General features: G+C 64.6%; 1 protein-coding gene across 9 annotated transcripts; it reads right to left on the minus strand.

The window, feature by feature from the left end:
• Window positions 1-17: 17 nt before the first annotated feature.
• Window positions 18-23,745, minus strand: SCRIB (scribble planar cell polarity protein). 9 transcript variants are annotated; one of them, XM_039464438.2, is made up of 38 exons: window positions 23,145-23,743; window positions 21,870-21,987; window positions 21,690-21,768; window positions 21,473-21,562; window positions 21,318-21,374; window positions 21,161-21,224; window positions 20,946-21,020; window positions 20,734-20,878; window positions 20,199-20,317; window positions 19,126-19,325; window positions 18,886-19,052; window positions 18,667-18,797; window positions 18,461-18,586; window positions 17,567-17,734; window positions 16,673-17,086; window positions 15,739-15,801; window positions 15,100-15,189; window positions 14,594-14,671; window positions 13,409-13,732; window positions 13,236-13,295; window positions 12,841-13,122; window positions 12,325-12,435; window positions 11,926-12,219; window positions 11,657-11,845; window positions 4,323-4,433; window positions 4,189-4,242; window positions 3,937-4,011; window positions 2,890-2,952; window positions 2,291-2,368; window positions 2,024-2,131; window positions 1,779-1,932; window positions 1,560-1,707; window positions 1,299-1,484; window positions 1,071-1,213; window positions 958-995; window positions 757-831; window positions 481-532; window positions 18-397 (listed from the first exon to the last, which is right to left on the minus strand). In XM_039464438.2, exons 1-38 carry the CDS (start codon window positions 23,301-23,303, stop codon window positions 252-254), a joined length of 5,034 nt encoding a protein of 1,677 aa, XP_039320372.1. In that variant the 5' UTR covers window positions 23,304-23,743; the 3' UTR covers window positions 18-251. The 9 variants fall into 9 exon arrangements, 8 of the variants coding, with proteins under 8 accessions (XP_039320372.1, XP_039320371.1, XP_074243370.1 ...); XM_039464437.2 differs by having other exon boundaries at window positions 13,215-13,295; window positions 23,145-23,742; XR_012514215.1 differs by having other exon boundaries at window positions 376-397; window positions 757-775; window positions 13,215-13,295; window positions 23,145-23,741.
• Window positions 23,746-24,192: the final 447 nt, after the last annotated feature.

The following is a 24,192-nucleotide window of genomic DNA, read 5'->3' on the forward strand; positions in this document are numbered from 1 at the left end:
GACAGACAAATGGGAGGTAAAATGTAGTCAACTTTATTCTCCTTAAACCACAAAATAGAGTCTTTGGTTGTACAAACGTCACTAGTTACAGTCTCGCCGAGGTCTCGGCTGGGGTGGGGCAGTTAGTCAGAGGCCGGAACTCCTGCGGGGTCTCTTTAAAATGCTAAAACCCAGGTTAAAAGACTCAGGGCAAGGGTGGTGCTGGAGCTGGCAGGGCCCCAACCCCAAGTCTGGGGGAGGCACCCGCTCCTCTAGGAGGGCACAGGGCCCAGGCCACGGCGCCCAGGCCTCACGGGGCGGCGGCTGCTGCACAGTGCCACATCTTCGGGGCCCATGGCGCCGGGTGAGGGCCGGCCCAGAAGCACCAGGGCCACTTCTCCATCTTCCTCCTGTGGGCCTGGGGGGGCAGGGACGGGGGGGGCAGTGAGCCGAGGGCAGCCGGGCTCCGGGGAGCTCACCTCGCACCCAGCCCCAACTCACCAGGGCTGGGAGACGGTTCCAGGGATCTCAACTCCTCAGCAAAGTCCGGCGACTGTGATGGAGAGAGTGCTGGTGAGGCCGGTGCCCGTCCTGCCCCAGGCCACCCGCGTGGACAGGTGGGCTCCCAGCCCTGAGGCCCACAGAGCCCAGCTGAAGGAGGGAGGGGATGGAGAGGCGGGGCGAGGGCAGAGCGCGAGGAGGCCCTGCAGGCGCGGACAGAGGCGGCAGCAGGCGCGGGCGGGGTGGCGGGCATGCAGAGGCCTGGCGGCCGGGTACCTGGATGTCATAGACCGGCCTGGAAGAAGGCAGGGCCGCAAAGGCCCTGTAGTCAAACTTCTTTCCAGACAAGGGCTTGAAAGGACAGCGTGAGGGGGAGGCAGAGAGTGAGAGGACAGGGGTGAGGGCCACAGGGGCGGGGGCAGGCCAGACCCCCCACGTCTCGGGGGTGAAGGGCGGGCACAGCCACCGGCTCCTCACCAGGCGTCCCGGGGAGGTGCTGGTCTGGGGGCCGAGGTCTGGGGGGACAAGAAGCAGGTGTTGGAAGCGGCCCATGCGGCAGGCTGACCCCCCAACCTCCCAGACGCACGGACCTTCCACAGGGGTGGGCGACGGGGTGGGCGCGGGGGAAGGGGCCTCGGCCAGACGCTCCAGGGGCCCCCGAGTGCCCCGGCCCTCCTGGGACCTGCTGAGGACCATCTGTGCGCGGAGAGCGTCCTGCTCCAGCGACTTCATCCTGCGGAGACCAGCAAGCCTGGTGAGCCGGGCAGGAGCCGGGGCAGGCGTTGGGGCGGCGTGGGGACCCCCACTCAGGGGCCTACCTGGCCGCCCTCCACAGCGCTCGCTTCTCGGCCTCCAGGGCCCGGCGCTCCGCAGGGGACAGGGCGCGCTCCGGTGCCGGCAGCTCCGGACTCTGCACTCGAAGCCGTTCCTGGTGGCGCCGCTCAGCTTTGGCGGTCCGCACCGGGGCGCCACCTCCCGGGGGTGGGGGGGACACGGGGCTCTGCCTAGGGAAGGGACAGCATGTGCTGTGGGGAGGGTGCGTGGGGCGGGGGCGGGGTGTCTGGTGCGTGGGTGCTCACCCTGCAGTGGGGCTCGGGCCGGCCCACGGTGGCTCCTCGTCCTCTGGCTCCTCCTCGCCCAGGGCCTCTCCATCCAGGGCGAGCCTCGCTCCGGCCCCGGCCTCCGCCACCTCCCGCATCTGTGCTCGCTTCTGCTGCAGTTTCCGGGCTGCCAGACAGCCGGGCGGGTCAAGCTGGGCCGGCCGCCCCCCAGCCCCCACCGCACTCTGCGCCCCTCACCTTCCTCCTCCTGCATCTTGCGCAAGTCATCAGCGCCCACCAGGGACACGCGCTTAGGGGGCCCCTCGGCCTGGGGCGCGCGCACCTCCAGCTCGAAGTACTTCTGCCGCTCCCGGAAGGACAGCTGCTCCGGGGAGGCCGCGGGCGTCGGGGGCTGGGGGGAGCGGGCCCTGAGGTTTGGCTGGCATTCCTCTGGGGCACCCACCACACCCACACGCAGTAGGGAGGGGTGCTGCCCCACACACCTGGGCAGGGGCGTCCTCAGGAGGGTGTGCAGTGGGCACAGCTGCGAAGGCTCTGTAGGCCTGCTTCACGTTGGCAGGCAGCTCATCCGGGGAGGGCGGGGAGGGTGGCTGGGGGGGTGGGGCTCTCGTGAGCTGCGCCGGGCAGCTGTCGGAGCTGCAGCTGCGCCCAGCCCAACACCCGCTGTCCCCACTGCCTGCCTTTGATCCCATCCACCATCCTGCCAGGGCAGGAGGCTCTGCACCCCACCCATGGGAGAGAGCACTCACGGAGCAGGGACCACCTCTGCCCCTGGGGGCTGGGGAGCCCCAGGCCTGAGCCAATGGCTGGATCACCCCTGGTTTTGTCTGGAAAAGGCAGGTGGGGACAGAGGAGAGCAGGATCAAGGATTTAAGGCAAAGGATGGGGTGGGGGGAGAGAGGGAGAGAGAGAGACACCTGGGTGGGGCTGACATCTCGCCACTGAGGTGCTGAGCTGTGGCTGGGTCTCACGGGTGCTGCCGTCCCCACCCCCACGTGGTAGTGTGTTGAGGGTAGTGCCGATAGTGGGGGACAGGGACCCCCTGACAAGAAGCAGGCAGGGGCGAGGCCAGCGGGCCCTGGGAGGCCCTGGGCCCAAGACAATGACCGGGGTCTCCGGAGCTTGAGCCCCTCCAGGAACAGCAAGCCCGGGCCCCGAGCCCATCGCCAGGCAGCTCTGGCCAGGAGAGTGTTCCCGGCTGTCCTCGCACAGCAGGCTCCATGGTAGCAGAGGGAAGCCCGGAATCAACAGCACGCCGCTCCCTCTCCCTGGAGGGGGCTCTGCACAGCGGCCATCTGCCCTGCCCTCCACCTGCTGTGGGGCGCGCCTGGTAACTCAGGACACTCACCTGCTGGCCACTAGGGGAGCGGGGGGCTTCGGCCATCTTTCCTCCAGCTGCTCCAGACGGTACCTGGAGGATCAGGCAGTGGGTGGGGTGAGGCCTGGCAGGGCTGTGGCCCCTGAGCAGGAGGGACTGGGGGTCCTGGCGCTTGCCTGGAGGGCACAGAAGCTCTTCAGCTCCCCAAACTGACTATAGCCCAGGGCCACCCAGGTCAGCATGAAGGGGCTGTCCCAGACCCCCACGGTGCAGGGGCCTGGGATGGGCAGCTGGTGCCTCTGTAGCTGTGTGCTGGAGCTTTGCAGGAGAGACGGGAGCAGACAGCATAGTTGCAGAAGGGGGAAGGGCGGGCTCGGGAGGGGCGGGGGACAGAGGGGCCAGCGGGGAGCCCCTACTTGCGGTGTGCAGCCCTCAGGGCTCGAGCGGGGCCCCGACCGCTGCCCCCACAGCTGTGCTCTTGTTCATGAGGATGAAGGGTCTCCTGGGAGCCTCCCTCTCAGCGCTGCCCGTGGCCAGGGGAGGCAGGGTCGGGGTACCCGAGAGCCCCTGCATGCGCTGCCTCAGCCCCTCACCACCACTCTACCACCCCCGCGGGGGCCCGGCAGACCCCCCAGCCACTCACGTTCCTTCCGGGCCTCCCAGCAGAGGCTGGCGGGGCACACCCTCTGGGGGGGTTATTTGCGTCTCTCGGGAGGGACGGGCCTGCACACCCTCCCGCCTGTCCCCAGCGACTGCCCCTCCAGCCGCTCCAGCCCGCGCCCCCCCAGCGACGTGCGCCTGCCCAATCCTCCAGGGGCTCTGCCTCCAGCCCGCACCCTCGGGCCGGGCAGCCCCCCACCCCACCACACCGGCCTGCTCGGTGAGTACAGGAGCCCCGGACTGTGTCGCCCCTCCGAAGCTCAGGGCGGGGGCGGGGCGGCACGGCTGGGGTAGCCTGCAGGTCAGACGCGGCCTCCTCCCACCCCGGCCCCACCCTGCCCAAGGCCTCCATGAAGGTCCTGGCGTTCATCTTGGGGTGGCTGATGAGCAGAACAGGACTGAGGTGGGGGCACTGACCCTCTGCACGCTGCCAGCACTGGGCACAGCGGCCAGGACACGGTAGTCCAGCTTCAGGGGCTCCAGACCCCGACCCTGGGAGCAGAGCGGACACAGCACTAGCAAGGGCAGCTCCGTGGCGGCCCCTAGCCATCGGGGGAAGGGGGACAGCACAGGCACAAGAGGGGGTCCCGGGGTCACTATCCAGCACCCCATGGGTGATATGTACCCCGATCCAGTGCCCTGATGGGAGGGCGGGGTGACCCTACTCACTGCGGCTTCTGTGGCCTCGGACCAGTGCAGGGTCTGTCCAGGCAGCTCCTTCTCCTGTGAGCAAAGCGGACCCATCAGGTGCTGCCGGCCTCGGGCTCCCTGGCCCTGGGCTGCCGGCTGCAGGCGCCTCTGACCTTGCCTGGGCCCTCAGGACTCAGCTCCCGGTCGATGGAAGAGATGCTCTCCAGGCTGTTCCGGTGGCCGATGCCTGCCGCAAAGGGGTTGGCAATGACACCTGGGGACACCTGAAGAGAGGGGTGTGGGCTGAGGGGAGACCGCGGCCCCAGCCCAGAACAGCCAGCAAAGGTGAACCAAGGAGCTGCGCCCCTGGGTGGGGCCGACCGCACCGTGGGGGCGGCCTCAGAGGGCACTGCGCTGGGCCCTCCAGTGCCCGGCCCGGCCCGGCCCCTCACAGCTCACAGGGCTGCTGTGGACATGGTCACGTCTGCACTAAGTGAGACTAAAGTGGCGTGATGCCTGCCACTCTGTCTGGGCAGGGCAAAACAGGCGACTGTGTAAAGTCACCCCCAGGAAGAACTGACAGCCTCCAAAATGGGGCAAGGAGGGGGTGAGCAGTGGGCACTGCACCTGCTGGCACAGAGCGGCCCCTCGGGTGGACAGGCTGGCTCCAGACCCCGGCGTGAGTGCTGAGCAGGGGTTCTGAAACAAAGGACACCACGCAGGAAGGCTAGCCAGCCCTGCGCTTCCCAGACCTAAATCATCTGTCCCGCGCCAGTGACGGGCAGGGCAGAGGGGGCCGAGGAGACAGGGCCAAGACAGGCAGGGGCTTCTGGTTGGGCACAAGCTGTACTTGGATCCTGAGCCCAGGGTAAATAAACACAGGCAGCCAGAACCATGGGAAGAGCTCACTTCCAAGCCCCTGGGGGTCAGTGGGACTGGCTCAAGCCTCCACCGCCAGCAGCCAGAGGTGGCACAGTGGAGAGAAGCATCGCTCCTGGCCCTCTTCACAGACGGGGTCCCTGTGAATCACAGTGCTCTCAGTGTGGCCGGAAGGACAAACCCAGCCCCGTGCTGTTGCTTAAAAACATAGCTGACATGGGAAGTAAGGGGTAGGCAGAGATGCCAGGCAAACACACGGGAGACACAGAGAGCGGCTGCTCAGACCCGGGAGACGGGTGAGAGGTGACAGCTGTCCAGCAGGCAGAGGGACACCATCGCCACAGAGGTGCCACTTACAACAACGGAACAATCATCAACTCTAAGCGCTCAACAAGCGAGCAGCTGAACACAGAGAGCAGAGATCGCCGGAGACAGAGCGTCGTGAAAGCAGTTCCACAGAGCGCCTAACGACACCTCGTTCAGGTTCTCACGGAACCAGGACGACAAACAACAAACAAGGGGCCGATCTTCTCAGTTTCCGAAGTCGGTCAGAGCCCCTGGGCAGGTCCAAGAGCGGCAGGGGGCCTGGCAGGGTGGGAAGCAAGGTCACGGGCGGCCCAGCCTCTCACGGCAGAGAGCTGCTCAAACACAGGAGAGGCCGCGGTGAGCTCGTGCTCTATCGTTCCAGGAATAACCGTGGAAGACTGGCACGCTCCCTAGCTGTGGCCTCAGGGAGGTCCTGACCCACTCCCGAGAGCGCTGTCCACGTCCAGTGCCGAGACCAGTTTCCAAGGACCACTCTCCACTAAAAGGAACCACCACTCCTGAGAGAAACGGCTGACTCCAGGGCCGGGCAGGGCAAGGAGAGGAGCCCAGTACTTCCTGGATGCGGAAGGTGAGGTGCACAGAGACGGGAGGTCGTGTCAGAACGAGTCAGGCCCTCAAGCACCTTCGTGGGCCAAGGCTGTGACAATTTGAGCATCAAAATTGTGATGGGGCCGGGCGCGGTGGCTCACGCCTGTAATCCCAGCACTTTGGGAGGCGGAGGCAGGCAGATCATGAGGTCGAGTTCGACACCAGCCTGGCCAACGTGGTAAAACCTTGTCTCTACTAAAAATATAAAAATTAGCCAGGCATGGTGGCAGGCGCCTGCAATTCCAGCTACTTGGGAGGCTGAGGCAGGAGAACTGCTTGAACCTGGGAGGTGGAGGTTGCAGTGAGCCAAAACTGCCACTGCGCTCCAGCATGGTGACAGAGCGAGACTCCGTCTCAAAAAAAAAAAAAAGAAAGAAAAATTAACATGTCATGTGCTCTCAAAGCACCTCTCACAACCACTTGACTTCCAGGGGCAGGAGTAACTTCAGGGGAAACCTGGCTGACCCATGGTTCAGAGCATCAGCAGCGGGGCCCGGTGAGCGGTATGGAGACACGTGGCTTCTCGGCGGCCAAGATGCACATGCTGAAGCCTGTGAGGACATCAGACCCAGCGTGGGGACAGTCACGGCAGGGAGGGCCTGTGCCCACCAGAAGCATCAAGGTCTGAGGAATCAGCTCCAATGGAAGGAGACTAGAGGGGTGCAGCGGCCAAGCCCCACAGGGACCGGACCATGCCCTTCCACGATGGAGCCCGTCCCCGGCATGGTGGGTGGGCCAGGAAGAGGGCTGAGTGTCACACGTTCTTTGTCCTGTGTTTGCAACTTTTCTCCGAGTTTAAAATTCATTTATGTGTGTGCTTATATTTTTCAAAAAGAAACAAATGGCAGAATAAACCAAAATTAATATAGCTGGCAGCCTCAGAGCAGAGAGATGGATGCCAGCCTTCTGAAGTAAATCTGTAACTTCGACTTCAGAACCATGTGCTGATTTACACAATTAAGAAACAGCTACTTGGGAGGCTCAGGCAGAAGCATCGCTTGAACCCGGGAGGAGGCTGCAGTGAGCTAAGATCATGCCACTCCAGTCTGGGCAACAGAGCGAGACTGTCTCAAAAAAAAAAAAAAAAAAAAAAAAAAAGAGAGACACAGATTTTAAAAAAGGTCACCCTAAAAGCTAAAACGAGTCAGCCCAACTGTGTATCAAGTTGGCAGCAAAACCGCAGAAGACTCTCAAGTGGCAGAGAACACAGGAGGCTGCCAACTGCCGGCCCCGGCGGGGTGAGCCCGCAGGAAGATGGCTTCCCAGAACTCAGCGCCACGCTCCTGCTCTGTCATACCACGGGGGGGCGTGGTTTTTGTTTAGGGTCTTACTGTCTTGCCCAGTTCAAGTGACCCTCCTGGGTTCAAGCGACCCTCCTGTTTCAGCCGCCTCAGTAGCTGGGACTACAGGTGCGTGCCACCACACTCAGCTAATTTTGAAATTAAGAAATTGGAGATTTTATGAGAAAAAGAGAAATCTAACATCACAAAAGTTAGTAAAAACCCTATAATCTTAAATGAGCTAAACATAACAGTACAAACTCATGAATTTTCTCTTTCATGGATATAAAAATCTCCACCTCTCAGCCTCCATCTGCTGCAGAGGCCGCGGAGCGGCAGAGGCTGAGCAAGAGTCCTGAGCCCGCCTGGCCCACGGCTAGGCGCTCTACACTCAGCTCCCACCGAGAGGGACCTGGTGCCACACGGCAGTGGTGGAATCCAGGGCTGAGGCCGGAAGTACAAAGAATGGCTTGTCAAAGCAGCTGGGGAGTATTCCTTGCCTGATCAGGGGACATCAAGGGAACAGTGTGTTGAAACCCATCAGGAAAACAAAGATTCATGAGTTCATGAAAACCCTAAAAACAGAAAGACACCTCAGGAACCACCTTTGGAAGCTTCTAGAGCCCCAGCTTCAGATAACAATTCTTACAGGTTATAAACAGAAACAGCTCCCCAGCCCTTTAAAAAATGTCATGAGAGCCTACAGCAAACATCACTGCAAAAGAGGAACGTCCCTTAAACCTGAGCACAAGGCAAGCCCCACCCCCATGGGGCTAGAAGCTCTGCAGGAAGGGTGACAGGAGAGGCCCAGGTGGGAAGGGCGACAGGAGAATTACTAGGACAGCAAGAGCAACCTGAGAATGCGCTAGAGAAAAACTCACCATAAAGATAACCCCAAGGCCGGGCGCAGGGCTCACGCCTGGAAACCCAGCAATTTGGGAGGTCAAGGCAGACAGATCACTTGAGCCTGGGAGTTCAAGACCAGCCTGGGCAACACAGCAAAACCCCTTCTCCACAGAAAACTTTAAAAAATCTTTGAGCCAGGGTAGTGGTGTGTGGCTGTAGTCTCAGCTACTCGGGAGGCTGAAAGGGTGGGAGGATAGCTTGAGCCCAGCAGGCTGCGCCTGCAGTGAGCAGCAATCGTGCCACTACTCCAGCCTGGGTGACAGAGCGAGATCCTTTCTTAAAACACATACACATACACGGATAACACATACAAGTCTGTGACAACCCAGAATTCCAGTCGGTTTCTGTGCGGAACTTGGCAGGTTCGCTTGTAAACACATGACAGATACTTCTCAAGAGCAGGTAGCCTCGACCATTAGGGTCAGGTATGAAACCTGCTATAAAGTGAGGCATTTAAACGTGTGGGGTTGGCTCAGAAGTAGCTGGCAATTCACTGGAACTGAGTCCAGAAACAGACCCTGGAGCACACAGGAGCTGCACACATGATCAAACCACATTTCCCCCAAATCAGCGGGGAAGCGGCAGGGCTGGGCGTGGGGGCGCGCGCCCGTGGTCTCAGTGACTCTGGAGACGGCTTCAGTGTGGGAGGTGGAGGCTGCAGGGAGCCACGATCTGCCAACACACTCCAGCCTAGGTGCCAAGGAGACCTCGTCACAAGTCCAGGTGAGCCACGGAGCTACGTTTTTTAAATTGCCAGAAATACTAGAAGAAAACAGGACGATGTTTATCTTGCAGTAGGGAAGATTTTCCAAAGGAAGAAACCAGAATCCCGAAGTCATAAAGGAATCAGAAGACATAATTTAAACATTTACATTTTTGTAACTCAAAAGATCCTATTTTTTCAAGGAAAAGACGAGCAAGAGCTGGAGGAAATCACACCTGCACCCACCGAACAGAGACGAGCAACGAGCACTGCTGGGCAGAGGCCAGGCGGACAATGGAGGGCAAGGGCAGTGCTGGGGCGGATGACGAGCCCCCAGGAAGACAGCGGTGGTGGATTGCAGCTCTCAGCCCCACCGCTCGGGGGCCCTGGCCTGCCAGACACAGCAGAAACGGTCTCTGCCCTCAACACCAGGGAGGGTGTGGAGGTAGCTCTGTGGTGGGCTGCCAGCCAGAGCGTGATGTCTGAGACCGGCCCCGATCCCGTCCTGTGAGGCCATCCCTCCTGTACCCATGCGTCATGGCAGACTCACGGGGGACCTGACCAGATGCAAGGAAAACCTGTGGCCAGCAGCAGTGCTGCACAGACAGACAGGCGCACGCCGGCTGCACGCAGAGAGACAGACAGGCGCACGCCGGCTGCACGCAGAGAGACAGACAGGTGCACGCCGGCTGCACGCAGACAGACAGGCAGACGCACGCCGGCTGCACGCAGAGAGACAGACAGACGCACGCCGGCTGCACGCAGAGAGACAGACAGGCGCACGCCGGCTGCACGCAGAGAGACAGACAGGCGCACGCCGGCTGCACGCAGAGAGACAGACAGGTGCACGCCGGCTGCACGCAGACAGACAGGCAGACGCACGCCGGCTGCACGCAGAGAGACAGACAGACGCACGCCGGCTGCACGCAGACAGACAGACAGGCGCACGCCGGCTGCACGCAGACAGACAGGCGCACGCCGGCTGCACGCAGACAGACAGGCGCACGCCGGCTGCACGCAGAGAGACAGACAGGCGCACGCCGGCTGCACGCAGACAGACAGACAGGCGCACGCCGGCTGCACGCAGACAGACAGACAGGCGCACGCCGGCTGCAAGCAGACAGACAGACAGACAGGCGGACGTCGGCTGCACGCAGACAGACAGACACACGCCGGCTGCACGCAGACAGACAGACGCACGTCGGCTGCACGCAGACAGACAGGCGCACGCCGGCTGCACGCAGACAGACAGACACACGCCGGCTGCACGCAGACAGACAGACAGGTGCACGCCGGCTGCACGCAGAGAGACAGGCGCACGCTGGCTGCAGGTAGACAGACAGACAGATGCATGGCAGCTGCAGGCAGGCAGACAGGCGCACGCCGGCTGCAGACACGGCACTAGCCCCGTTTTCTACACATCTAGCCCTTCCTGGAAAAGGCTCTCTCTCTAATAAAAAGTAAGTATATGAGTAAATCCATCGAATATTATTTTAAATGCATTTAAACATACATTTAAAATGAGTAAATAAAAGGCAAGGCTCTGAAAGCCAGATGGTCCAGGGCTTGAGCCCTCAGGGAAATCTTTCCCTAGAAACCACCAGGACTCCCTCAAGGACAGCAGAGGAGGTGAGTGAGGCCGGCTCACCAGCCCCAAGCCCAACATCCAGCTGTGGACCAAAAAATACGAATGCAGAGGCACTTTGCACCCTATGCTGAAAACAGATGAATGCAGACCGACTTCCCGCAGTGTTGGCGGGGGGGCAGGCGCAGGACACGTTCTACCGCTGCCAGCCTGGCAGAAAGCCACCATCCCAGAGATCCCTTGCAAGAGAGAACCAATGCGAGGCCTCCCCATCCCAGAGGCTGTTAGAGAGGAAGCCATGCATGTGCCGAAGGGAGCGTGACACAGCCACCTGGCCCCTGGGGACCTGTGCGACCAGCAGGGACACGCTCTAGGAGCGGGTGGCTGCTTCAGGTGAAGACACATGCCCCCGCCCAGGCACCCCCCAGCTTCCGCTGTGGGTGCCGGCCCTCTCATGACCCACCCTCTTGCGGCCCTGCACCCCACCCCAGGTGGGAACCCGGTCTGCGCACACTGGCTGTGCCCTTGGGGGCCATCTCAGCCTGCTGCGGGACCCCCAGGACAGCATGAGGGAGAAGACGGAAGGGAGATGAGAGACCCCTGTGAGAGGCCAGGCTTGTCCAGGGAGGCCATGCTGGGAGCGAGACTCCTGGGGCCCCACCTTGCACCCCAACTCCTGGTCCGGGCTTTTGCTCTGGAGTCCAGAAGTGAAGGACCAGAAGTTGGGTAGAAGATCGTGGGGAAGGAGCTCTCTGCTCAGAGGTCATCAAAGGGGGAGCCCTGAAGTCAGGCATGGCCCAGGGACAGGCTGGAAGGAACAGGGTGCCACTGGGCACAGGAGCGGGGACCCTCAGAGTCCCAAGGAGTCTGCCTGGCTGGCGGGCCCTGGCAGGGCTCCGAACCATCCCGTCACAGCCTCATGGGCTCTGCACGAGAGTCGCCAGTGGCTCAACAACTTCTTTCAGGACCAGACCATGCAGTGCGCCCCAGACACACCCCCATCTGTTCATGTCTTGTCCTACCTGGGCCAGGCCTCTGGACAGCTCAATGGCCAGAGCTCAGCAGCAAGGGAAGGTGGGCACCGCCCCCCCCAGCTCCCCACCCCTCACAGCTGATGCAGAGCACCTCCCAGACCCAGAGGCACAGAGGACCCGTCGCCCGCCCTGAGAGGTGTCTGTGGCTCAGGACACCTCAGGATGGGCCAGAGGGAAGCCTGGGTCCTGGGGTGGGGGCGCTAACCTCCAGGGCTGCAGTGGTGCTGGCATCGAAGCCGTCACACACCAGCACGGTGAGGGTGTCGCCCACGCTGCGTAGCAGCTGCACCGCCTCGCTGTGCGTCAGGCCCAGCAGGCTCTGCTGGTTCACCTCCAACAGCCGCAAACCCACACGTAGCCGGCCATCACGCCCAGCTGCCCCCATGGGGCTCACCTGTGGAGAGACGCGGTATGGGAGGGACCTGGTGGGGGGTGGGGAGTCAGGCCTGGGCAGGCTGTGGGGCGCTCGCTCACCTTGGAGATAAAGATGCCCTCGTCTGTGGGGTCACGGGGGTTGCCGGCGTGGCCCCTGGCACCCCCTCGGATGCTGATGCCCAGCCTCTCCCCGGGTGCCTTCTGGATGCACAGTTCCCGCAGGCCTGGGGGAGCTGGGTCCCTCCGCACCAGCAGCGACAGCTCCAGGCAGGGCCGGAGCAGGGCGCTGACGGCTTCTTGGTGCGTGGCCTCCCGCACGTCTTGCCCGTTCACTGCCAGGATACGGTCCCCAACCCGCAGGCCACTGCGAGCAGCTAGGCCCCGCGGGAGCACCTGTCAGGGAGGAGGGTGACATCTGGTGGACGAGGCCACGCCAACTTGAGCTGGTACCTGGGATGGGTGCGCCTTGTTCAGAGCTGCCTGGCCGGGCTGCCCTACCTTGGAGATGAACACACCAGGCTCCTGGACACCGAACGGGTGGCTGGAGTGGTCGGAGCCTCCAACGATGCTGAGCCCCAGAGGGCCCCCAGCTCTTGGCAGACGGATCTCCTGGGGACACGGACAAGGGACAGGTCTCGTCAGCACAGGGAAGGGGTGTGGGAAGGCTCCCGAGTCCATCCAGGTGCTTGTGGACGGTGGGCGGGGGCTGCCCTAACGTGCCCATGAGGGGTCCTGTGCCACCAGTGTTTGGCTGCCCAAGCAGGCATGCAGCGTTGGGCCAACATCCTTGCTGACGGTGGCCATGTGGCTGGCCAAAAGACTCTGTTGAGGGAACCAAATTGAGGAGTCTGGCTGTGAGGCAAAGCCCCAGTCTCAAGGGGCCACAGGGCAAAGGGCGAGCAGGCCAGCTTCCCACCCAGAGTGGGCTGCAGGGTCACAAAAGCGCAGATCCTTGGAGGGCCAGCACCCACAGGTGAAGCTGGGCAGGTGCCTAGGTAGGGGCATGTGTCTCACCTCCACTGGGTATGGCCCTTCCAAGGTGGCAGCTAGCAGGCTGGGGGCCAGCCTCGGCAACCCAGGATCCCCAGGGGTGGCAGTGGTTATGCTGGGGGTGGTGGTGCTGGTGGTGGCCACAGCAACGGTGAGGGGTGAGGAGGAATGTGGTGGAGGGCTGGGAGGAGGAGGGAGAGGGCCCCCAGCCTCCCGCTCCAACAGCAGGGCGATGGTGGGGGACGCAGCGGTCAGCAGGGAGACAGCATGGTCATGCCTGGCCTCAGTCACGTCCACTCCGTTAATCTGCGAGAACGCACCCGAGTCAGGGAGGCCCAAGGGCAGGATGGGACAGAGGGCGACGGAGGGCGTGCGGGGCGGGACCCATCCCCACTCACAGAGAGGACTCGGTCGCCAACCTGCAGCGTGCCTGCGCGGTGAGCAGCACCGCCCTCGGCAATGCGGGAGATGAAGATGCCCTGCAGGGGAGGGTGAAGGGGAGCCAGGGCTGCCAGTGAGGCTGGAGCAGCCCTCCCGGCCCTGCCCTGGGGCGGCCAGCCCTCCCCGGCCCTGCCCTGGGCCCCAGCCTCACCGCATCGCCGGCCCGGTAGGGTGTGGAGCCTTTCCCACCAGCGATGCTGAAGCCCAGCCCCCTTTCACTACGAGCCAGGCAGGCCACGTGGCGCTGCCGGAGGGGCCCTGGGCTCTCGGGCGGGAGCAGGGGCAAGCGCAGGCCGCCTCCCCGCCGCTCCCGGGGACTGTAGTCATCCTCGGGCCGCAGAGGCGTGATGGTGACCGCGTTCTCAGGCTCCACCATGCGCTCACGCCACACGCGCATGTGCACGGCAGCGCCGGCCCCCCGCAGCGCCTCCACGGCCTCATGGTGCTCGGCGCCCTGCAGAGCCACACCATTCACCTGCGGGCCACAGAGGCCACGTGCACGTCAGAACCCTGTGCGGCCACCGACGGCCATGTGCTGGGGGCTCCACATGCTCCCTCCAGGACGGGGAGACTGAGGCACAGGGCAGGGGGTGAGGTCCCAAGCTCTGATACCACCCTAGCCTTTTACATACAGAGTTCTTTGTGGGCACTGACCCCCCCACCCCAACCAGGTCCTCAGAAACCCATGTGTGCAGCCCCACGGCTAGGACACAGGTTGGCCATGGGCGGCAGGCAGACATCCCCACAACCAGGCCACACGCAGCCCCGCTCCTGGACACCTCCTGCCCATCTGAGCAGCCCAACACACACCTGAGCTCACGGGGTTACTGACGCACGCCCCAACCCCAACACCCAGGGACAGGAGTTCCCACAAAAAGGTTAGAAGAGCTGAGTGGCAGAAAGAGCATCTGAGCCGTGGGCAGACGCCTCCTGGCCAGGCTCCAGGGCCCTCACCTGCCCTCGGGGTGTCCCTATGAGAAGGGCACCTGCCTCTCCTGAGCCCCCTGACATGAGTGCCCAGGCTGGACTGCCAGGTGCCCAGGCGGGAGCTCCAGGGCTCCCATACAGGGTCTAAACTCCATCAGACCAGCCAGCAGCCTGGCCCGTCCTGGAGAGGCCAGTGTCTGGTGCAGCTGCTGCCTGACCCACGGGGCCTCTTGCCCAGGTGGCTCTCCCCTGGGGTTTACAGATGCCGTGGCTTCACCCACAAGTCCTGGTGTCCTGCGCTTAGAACTCTTGGGGGGCTGGGAGAAGGCAGCCGATCACCCTAATACCAGGAACTGTGTACCTCCAGAAGGCAGAGCTGCCACCTGAGGCCAAGGGGTTCCCAACTCACCTCGAGGAGCTTGTCACCCACACGGACTCCAGCCCGGGCTGCAGGGCCTTCCTCGGACACCCGAGAGATGAATATGCCCTAGGGCACAGACACGAGCTTGGCAGGGGCCAGGGAAGGGGACCCACAGTCCTGCCCCTTCTGCAGAAGACCCAGGAGGGCAAGACCCACTCCCAGCAGCCCCCAGGCCTGGCCGGCAGGAGGGCTGAGCGCTGGCCACCGCAGAATCCTGAGTGCCATGGCTGGAAGGAGCAGGTCAACCCCAAGGAACGGCTCATGGCCCCAAGCCTGGTGCAGAGGCACCTGGCGAGAGAAGGGAGGCCAAGAAGGGAGGATAGACCCATACTCCCTCGGGTTTGCCCTTGGACTTCAGGATCCTACAACAGTTGGTGCCTTGGGCCCAGCCCGTGTCGGAGTGTGTAAGTGTCCACAGGGCAAGGGGCCTGCGAGCCATTGGTGTGAACTGAGGTGGAGCAGGTGGGTGGCGGTGGGACCCAGGCAGTGCTCACCTCATCGTCCCCCTTGTAGGGTGTGGAACCCTTGCCACCCGCAATGCTGATGCCCAGGCCCCCAGTCTGCCGCAGGATGGTGAGAGTCAGCTAGAAACAGAACAGACAAGGTGTCCAGGAAAGGCCACAGCAGGGATGCCTGTGCTCTCTGCAGGAGAACCCGCCGGCGTGCAGACACCATTTCTGGCTTTCCCTGGGCAGCTGCATGGGGTCTCATGCCACTCACCGCCCAGGGCCAGTGCAGGGGCCAGCTGGAGAAGCCCCGAGACCCCAGCAGAAGAGCAATCCTCTGCAGAGTGTGGGGGCCCGGGGCTTGCCCACCTCTGGGTGACGGAGGCCCGAGGCCCCCTGCCGCCCGTCAGAGGATGAGGGCTGTGCCACCTCTGCAGGGAAGCTTCAGCGCCACAGGCAGCTGCCGGGAGCCGGCCCAACCTCTCCGCTCGCCCCTGACAAGACAGGCTGTCCCAGGCAGGAGATGTCCTGGCCCCAGAGCCCAGGTGGATCTGAGAGCTCTTTTGTGGGGTCGGGTTGGGGGGGGGTCTGTGCTCAAGCAACAGGGGCAGGGAGAGGCATGAGCCCGCAGCCCGGGAAGCAAGGCCAGCAGCGGCCCGGCCAGAGCGCAGAGCGAGCAGTACAGACCTCTTCCTCCTCAATGCGAGCAGGCTCTATCAGCAGGTTATTGGCCTGGTCAAACGACACCCCCTGTCAGGACAGGACCAGCGAGGCATGCAGGTTAGCCACCGCCAAGACCACCACCACCGCCTCACCCAGCCCCCGCCACGAGCAGAAAGGAAAGAAACCACACCAAGCTCCCGTGGCCGCCCCTCCACGGGCGCCTCCGTCCCGGAGGCCTGAGTGACGCTGCACGCCCGGGACAAGCAGGGCTCACGGGGGCGCTCCAGAGCTGAGCGGAGCCCTGCCTGGCTGTCCCTGCTGCCTCCAAGCTCCCTCAGCTGTCATGCCTTGGCCCACACTTGGGGATGGGCTGTCATCAAGGGCAGGGGGAGTGGGGCCTGGGGGCTCCCCCAGCATCTGAATTTGCCCAGAGAGCAGATGAGACCCTTTCCGAGCCATAGAGAAGAGACTTGAGAACCAGGAAGGGACACACTGGTGCCCCAAAGGCTGGTGTGGCACCTTAGGAGGGCCCGACGAGGCAGAACAGCCATCAGGGCCTCAGTCCCACGGCCAGTGCCTAACATGGGGAGGGGCCCAGGAGAGCTCAGGGATCCCGGGAGAGGAAGGAGCCCTGCCCTGGGACCACTACACATGCAGACAGGCCCTGGAAGGCCCACAAAGGGCGGGAAGCTACGCTTGACTTCTGTGAGCTCTGTGCTCGCCAGCAGGTCCGGATACCGGCCAGCAGAGCTGCCCCTGGCACTGAGACCAACGCCAGGGCAGGCCGGGGGCCTGGTGAGAGCCACCACGATGCCAACCGTGGAGCAGGCATGTCCACCACCTTCTCTGGGTGGCTGGGGGCCAGTGGGTCAGGCCCTGGCCCTGGCCCTGCCCCAGCCCTGGGTGCCCAGGAGGGCCAGGGGAATGTGGGTCAGGCAGGGATGAGGCTGCCACCCACCTTGACAGAGGGCGCAGAAACCACAGCTCCCTCCTTGTCCTCCTCCTCCGCGCTGGTCTCCTCCTCCTCCTCCTCCTCCTCCTCCAACTCCTCCTCCTCCTCCTCCTCCTGAGGCCTGGCCTCTTCCTCCTCCTCCTTCTGAGCCCGAGGAGCCCAGGGTGCACAGGGGCCGTTGTGCCAGCCCCCGGGAGCTGCAGGGCCCTCCCCGGCGGGCTGCATGCCCTGCAGCAGGGCCACCACAGCCTCGGGCTGGGGCAGCTTGGAAATCTTGAAGTGCTTTTTGTAGTGAGGCGTGTCTTTGCGGATGAGCCGCTGCCTTCCCCCCGGCAAGGCCCAGGGGGCCTCGGGCTGCCCCTCCTCGCTCTCCCGATCGTCCTCGGGCAGCAGCGCGTCCTCCGCGAAATGCACTGTGGGCTGTGCAGGTGCAAGGGTGAGGGTGGCCCCGGCTCTGTGGCTGTGCATCCACAGGAAGGCCCCGCTAAGCAGTGTGTCCACACCACAGGGGGCTCTGAAAGGCTCCCTCCACACAAGGACTCAGCATAACTGCCCAGTGACGGACAGTCGTCTCAGCCCTGAGGACGACGGAGGGCCACGGGGCTCCTCCTGGACGCACAAGGCCCAGGTAGAAACAAAGAGGTGTGCCAGGGCCTGACACTGGGAGCCCACGCCGGAGACAGGAGGCGGTCTGTGATGTGGGTGGGGTCCGTAAGCCCAGCTGCCGGGGGAGACCCTCACCACACCTAGGTGGCAGCTCTGTGGGGCACCCTCAGCTGCACCGCCCCGTACCACCCATAGCCACTCTGCACAGGGCAGTTCCCCGCAGGTTCCAGCCTTGCCCACGCAGCACCAGCAGGGCCCGGCCCGGCCTCCCGCCTCCGCCCTGCCCGTTCGCACCTCCTCGTAACCCTCCTCGGCGGCCTCCTCCCCTCCAGCGGTCGCGGCTTCCTGCTGGCTCTGTCCCTGTGCCTCGGCCGATGGGCCCTCCGGGTCGGCCTCAGAGACTGTGCTGGCAGACGGGCGAGAGTCTTCACTCACGCCAGACTCAGCGCTCAGCCGCTTCTCCTGCAGCGGGAAGCAGGGTCAGGCTTTGAGGGCGCTCCCGGCTCAGAGGCCCCTACGTGGCAGTCACTCCCTGAGCTTCCCACTGCCCCAATCAGGCACTGTAACAGGCTCGCGCCCTCGCAGCTGCTCTCCATCCCAGTCCCCAAGGAAGCCATGCGTCTCTGGGGCCTCGTGCGGGCAAAGCCACAGTTCCACAGCCCAGCACTGAGGAAAGCCTTTCCCAAAAAGAACAGGGACCCCACAAGTTCCCAGGAGAATCCTGCCTGATACGAGCCTCCTCCCTGCCCACACATCCTACCCCAGCCCAGATCACTGGTGCTGCTGCAGCCTGGAGCCCAGTGTGCATATCCCAGTTCTGAGTGACGAGAGTCAGGCCTGCTCTGTGCCAGCCCCAAACCCCTTCCCAGGTACTGAAGATACCCACGCCAGCTCTGCGAGGCACACCCTGTCCACCCCACAACCAGAACCCATTCCCTGTGCTCCCAGGTCCACCTGCCTCTGGTTCTCCCCGTACGCAGCCCCACAGGTCTCCCTGCAAGACGTGCGCATCCACCCTGGCACCCCGTCATCCAGCTGGCCCCGCAGCTCCACGTCCCTGTCCCCAGCCTCATGTCCTGCCCCTTCTCTGTGCTGCCCTGGCCCTCACAGCCCCACTCCCAGGATGGGCCGGACCACTGCGGCTCCCAAGGGCAGTGGCCCGCCCGGCTGCCATGGCTCCATGCCCACCTCCTCCACAGGCAAGGGCGACCCAGGGTCTGGCTGGGAAGGGCAGGCCTCACTCCGCCGCCCCTCCATGCTCCTCTTCATCACCTTGAGCTCGCTGGGGTGAGGCGTGGCCCGGCGCTGGAGGCCCTGCCGTGGGGACAGGGGCGAGTAGCAGCGGCAGGGCAAGGCTCAGGCGGAGGCTCACCTCCCAGGTCCCCACCCCATACCCGCTTCTCGGCTGCAGCTTCCTCGGCGTCCTCGTCCCCCGCAGGGGCCTCCACGAACTGGATGACGCTGATACGGCTCGGGGGGGCGTCGCTCCAGCTCTCTGAGGGGCTCCCCTGCTGCCCAGCGTCCTCTGCAGCAGGCGAGTGTCAGGACCCAGGCTGGTCCCCAAGCACCGCCTGAGGCCCACCCGCACCAAGCGCCTGTCGAAAGCAACCTACCGAGGCTGGGCGGGGGCTGCTGGGGCAGCAGGTAGCAGGTGAGCACCTTCTCGCCGGTCCGGGCATCGTCCTCTGTCTGGAACCGGAGCATGGGCTGCGCCTGGTTCTCTGCCAGCCACAGAGCCTTGAGGTTGAGGTGGGTGAGCGCGAACGGCAGACTCTGCAGCCTGGGGGCCGGGCGGGCACAGTCAGCGCGCGCTGGGGCCACGGTCGGGCCCATGGGGCCAGGCTGGCACTCACCGGTTCCCTGCCACGTCCAGCACGTGCAGCTCGGACGTGTGGGCCAGCTCTGGTGGCAGGACGGCCAGGCGGTTGTCCCTCAAGGAGAGGACGCTGAGCGCCACGCAGCCCCCGATCTCCGGCGGCAGTTCCTCGAGCTGATTCCGGTCCACGTTGAGGTTGGTCAGTTTTGTCAGCTTTCCCAGGGAGCGGGGCAGGGCCTGGCCAGGAAGAGGAGATCAGAGCGCTAGTGGCTTGCTGGGAGCGGGAGAGAGACGACAGGCTGTGGGGGCAGAGCCACAGAGACCCCAGGCCAGCTCCAGCCAGGACCCCTCGAAGCCCTTGGAGACCTGGACAAGGACCTGACCACGGAGGCCGTCTCCAGCCCACTCTGTGCCCTCTGCTCCCCAAGCTCTGCCCACTGCCCTCAGCCTTCAGTCCCCACCACCAAGTCACCCCTGGCTCTCTCCCATGGGTGCCCTGGACTGACCTGCGAGCCTGTCTGGTGCCCCACTCGTCTGCCCTGTCCTTCTTAGGGCTCCTGAGGCCCCAGGTCCAGTCTGCCTGCTCAGGGCCAGCCCCTTCCCAAAGCCCTGAACCCTAGACTCCCTTTCTTCTTGTCCCCACTGAGGACTCCTCCCACGAATAAGCACCCTACCCACGGCTCGCTCCTGTTTCCCAGCCTGGGGATGGCAGCGCCACCATCCCTCAGCCCTGCCCCAGGGTGGGCCTCAGCTTACCCTCATTGGTGAGGGGCAGCAACCTGGCTTCCTGCTCCCAATCTGCCCTTCCTAGACCCATCCATCCCATCCCTGCCTTATCTGCAACCGCTCCCCCGCGTTACAACACGCACCAGTAAAATCGCAACCTCGATTCTTCGCTGCAAACGGCAAAGGTCCTTGCCCTGACTCTGCTGCCCCTCCCACCGACCTCCGGCCAGGAGGCTCCCCTTCTGATGGGAAAGGAGCCCTGTCCAAACAGCTCCGTGGGTCAGGCCACCCCCAGCACCCCCAGCAGCACACACAGGCCGATGCCTGCCCTTGTTCTACACGCCCGCTGGTCTCATCCCTTCTGCCTGGCAAGCTGGACCCTACCATCAGCAGGTTCTCCGTGAGGATCAGCTCAGACAGGTTCTCACAGTCCCCGATGGCCTCCGTCACCTCGCACAGCCGGTTCTGGTCTACCTTTAGGATGGACAGCTGCTTCAGCTGACCTGGTGTCGGGCAGACAGGGTGACGTGGTTGAGCACAGCCGCAGACACGCGTTACCCACCTGGGCAAGGGTGCCCTCAGGGCAGCGGGCGAGACCCCCCAGTCCCTCTTGCCACTGCCGTACTTCAAGAGAACCCTGCCTACCTCGCCCCGACGAGCCTGACCCAACCTCCCGGCAGAAAACACCAGGCTCCAGTGGCACCACCCACCCTCCGCTCTCACGGGCTCCACTGCCCCCTTCGGCACCACCAGCTGCCTCCTCAGCCTTCTGAGACACCCCAGGGCCCCACCACCCCTCCTCAGGGACAGGTCCCAGAGCCTGGGCAGACCTAGGATCCTCCCGCGCTCCACCCCACACCCCGTGCCCCTTCTGGAGCCGGGCTCCGTGAGCAGCTCCCGCACCCCCAGGCGCGCTGACCAATGCCGTCGGGCAGTCGCCGTAGCAGATTCTGGGACAGCAGCAGGTCCGTGAGCAGCACCAGCCCACCGAGCTCGGCCGGCAGCTCCTCCAGCCGGTTTTCCGACACGTCCAGGCACACCAGGCGCCGCAGACTCCCCAGCTCCTGCAGGCAGGCAGAGAGTCAGGGCGCGGACGGGCAGGCGCAGGAGGCCGGCCCCACCCCCACTCACCGGGGGCAGCGCCGACAGCTGGTTCCGGTCCAGCCACAGCTCCCGCAGGTTGGGCAGAGCCCCCAGGGTGTCCGGCTGCAAGAAGGGACAGAGGGAAGAGTCTCTGTGGGGCGAGGCCTCCTGCTGCGCCCCGCCCCGAGACTCCACGCCCCTGCACTCGGCCCGCCTGCCGGCCCTCCAGTCTCCGCCCTGCCGTCTGTCGGGCCTCCACACACCAGCACTTCCAGGTCGTTGCCTCCCAGATCCAGCTGTTCCAGCTTGACCAGAAAAGACAGGGACCTGCACAGGAAGCAGGGTGAGTGTCACCACACAACCCTGGTCCCCGGGCCGCGGTGCTGCCCAGGCCGTTGGGAAAATGCCCATCACACTCACGCTGGCAGGGACTTCAGCAGATTCTCCCGGAGCTCCAGGGTCACCAGGTTGGCGAGGCTGAAAGAGAGACCAGGAGCTGAGGCATAAGGCAGGCAGGCAGGCAGTGGTGGCAGGTGGGGCCCCATCCCCACCCCCCGACCCGAGAGGGCACTCACTTGCCCACGTCCCCGGGCAGTGCCTGTAGGGACACGTCATTCAGGGCCAGATGAGCCAGGCTGCGCAGCTGAGTGAAGCCATCAGGGAGCCTGTATGGGAGGAAGCAGAAGCTTCCAGAGGACCAGACCACGGCTGCGGGACCCACAGCCCTCCTGAACCCACTACAGGCTGCGAGACCCCCAGCCACTCCCGACTCTACCACAGGCTGCCAGCCACCTGGAGAGAGGGTTCCCGCTGAAATCCGCGATCTCCAGAGCCTTGCAAAACTTGATGCTCTCTGGAATCTCAGGGATATCTGTTAGAGAATCACATCGAGCAAGCGTCATGACCCGCAAGACGTCTGTGGCCCCGGCGGACACTCCCCTGGATCCCTCCAGCCCCCGCAAGGCTCCCCACCGTTCCGGGACACGTCCAGCTCCACCAGCTGCATGAAGTTGGCCACCTCGGGAGGCAACCGCTGGATCTCGTTGTCACTCAGGCCCAGCTTACGCAGGTTCAGCAGCCGGAAAAAGGGCTGTGGGTGGGGAGGACACGGGCTCTGTGGCAGAGGCCACTCCAAAGCAGAGAGCTCCTGGACACGTGGGTGTCACAAGTCAAGGGTCCTCGGGCCTCTGCCTCCTCCAGGTCACACAGGGTCCTGGAGTCCAGCCATGACACCCCGTTTGTGGCAAGGAAAGCAAAGAAACACACGAAGCACACGCCCACTGCTCCCTGCTCCCTCTACTCACACCCACCTCCGCTCTGAGAAGGCACCTGCTCCCACTGGGCCCGCCTCCCTCCACTCCTCAGGCCGGCCTCCACTCCAAGAAAAGACCTGCTCACAACTAGATGAGGCCCCTATCCCCTGTTCTGTGTCTTACCTCAGGGCCCACCCGGCCCTTAAACCACTTCTGCCGCCCTCCAGGGGCCCACACTGGCCTCTGCTACTGCACTCCAACAATGAGCCTGTTCTGGTTCCGCAGCAAAAACTCAGTAAACGGTTCCCAAAAGAACAGTAACAAAAACAACAGGGCACCACGGGCACCATGCTTTGTGCAAGGCCTGCAGGTGGCCACAGAGAACAGAGCTGTCACTGCCAGGACCAGAGCGGGGCCACATTCTTTGGGGCACCCAACTCCTAGGCATCAGCCACTCAGCACCCCATCTCCAGAAAACAGATGCTTCCTAAGCCGCTTTCCCCGTCCTCCCTTCTGGAGCAGTCTTAGGAAGACAGAGCACCCTGAGAAACAAAGGCACAGAAACGGAGACCGCAAGCAGATCTGACGAGGGGCTTCCCCACTCACCCCTGCCTGCACCCACGAAGAAAAGCAGAGGAGGCCTGGCCCCCACCTCCAGAGCGGCCCAACGAGCCGGTACTCATCAGCCACCTGAGCCCAAGTTCCACCGTAATCCCATCAACCTCCCTGAATCTCCACGGATTTGGCTGCGAGGCTCCTCCTCCGGGCTCGGCGACAATCGCTATCCCCAGACAAGCACCTGATGACCGCTGCCACCTGTGCCAGCCAGGGCGGCTGGGAGGGGAGGGTGGGGCTGGCTGGGGTGGGGACCTGGCCAGTGCAAACCAGCAGGGCCGGCTGGAAGCTGCGGTGGCTCGCCCGGGCAGATTCTGCCGACCGAAGCACCGGGGGCTGGGCGCGCGCCGGCGGGCGGCAGGTGCGGGCGGCCGCTCACCTTGGGCAGCTCGCGCAGCTGGTTGGCGTCGAGCAGCAGCTCCTCCAGGCTGCGGCTGTAGCGGTAGATCTCCTCGGGCACAGCCTGCAGCGAGCAGTGCCGCTTGTCCACCGACTCCACGTGCCGGTTGCAGCGCCACAGCGGGATGCACTTGAGCATGGTGCGGGCGGGCGGCGCGGGCTCCGGCGGCGGCGCTCGGCGGGCTCGGGGCCGGGGGGCGGGGCTCAGTCCGCATGGGCGCCGCGCGGAGAGAGGGGGCGCGGGCAGGGGGCGGGCCGCCCAGGACTGGACGGGGACGCGGCCGGGGCCGGCGCTGGGCCCGGCCCGCGTTCGGAACGCGCGGAACGCTCGGACTGCGGGCCTGGGCGGGGGGCGCGGCCCGGCGGCTCTCAGACTCTCAGGAGGCGGGGGGAGCGGCGGCGGCGGCTCCGCATCCCGCTCGGTCCCGCTCGGCTCGTCCCGCCCGCCCGTCCGCTCGCAGTGCCGCACCGGAACCGCCACTGCCCGCCGGACTGCCCCGCCGACACCCACCCGGCCGCCGCGCAGCCCGCCGGGAAGCCGAGTCCGGCCCTCGCCGCCCAGCACGCCCGGACTGCGGCCCCCAGAAGGCCACGCGCGCCGCCGCCGCCTCCGACGACCCGTAGCGGCCCCGCGCACAGCCTGCCGGGAAGCCGGGCCCGCCCCGCGCTGAGAGTTGTGGGAGCTGCAGTCCACGCCGGGCCGCACCCGCCACCCACCGAGGCCTCGTCCTCTGGCCTCTCGGCACTCGACCCCGCGTCTCAACGCGCAGCCTCCTTCCGGGAGGCGACCACGCCAGGCTGCTCTCTGGAATTGGAAGGCCGGCTCCGCGGCACGAAGGCACTGGCAGCGCGCCCTGTCCAGCGGGTCGCGGTGTCACGGGGCCCAGTCTTCTCCCAGTACCGCCCTGCGCGGACAGGATGGCTGCGAGCCCGCACCCGAGGGCCACGTGCCCCGGGCAGCCCCACGCGCCCAGCCTGTGGCACCCGCGGGACAGAGCCAAGGGTGCCAACCCCCTCCCCAGGTCCCA

The sequence above is a fragment of the Saimiri boliviensis genome, chromosome 15, assembly GCF_048565385.1.
Source record: "Saimiri boliviensis isolate mSaiBol1 chromosome 15, mSaiBol1.pri, whole genome shotgun sequence".
In the NCBI taxonomy this organism is placed as follows: Eukaryota; Metazoa; Chordata; class Mammalia; order Primates; family Cebidae; genus Saimiri; species Saimiri boliviensis.

Excerpts from the sequence above, each read along its gene's own strand:
- SCRIB (XM_039464437.2), bottom strand. The coding sequence starts at position 23,303 with ATGCTCAAGTGCATCCCGCTGTGGCGCTGCAACCGGCACGTGGAGTCG. Across the intron at positions 19,053-19,125 it reads CTGGACGTGGCAGGGAACCG|GCTGCAGAGTCTGCCGTTCG; the intron begins GTGAGTGCCAGC and ends CCCGGCCCCCAG. Across the intron at positions 13,296-13,408 it reads CCTACCGGGCCGGCGATGCG|GGCATCTTCATCTCCCGCAT; the intron begins GTGAGGCTGGGG and ends CCTCCCCTGCAG.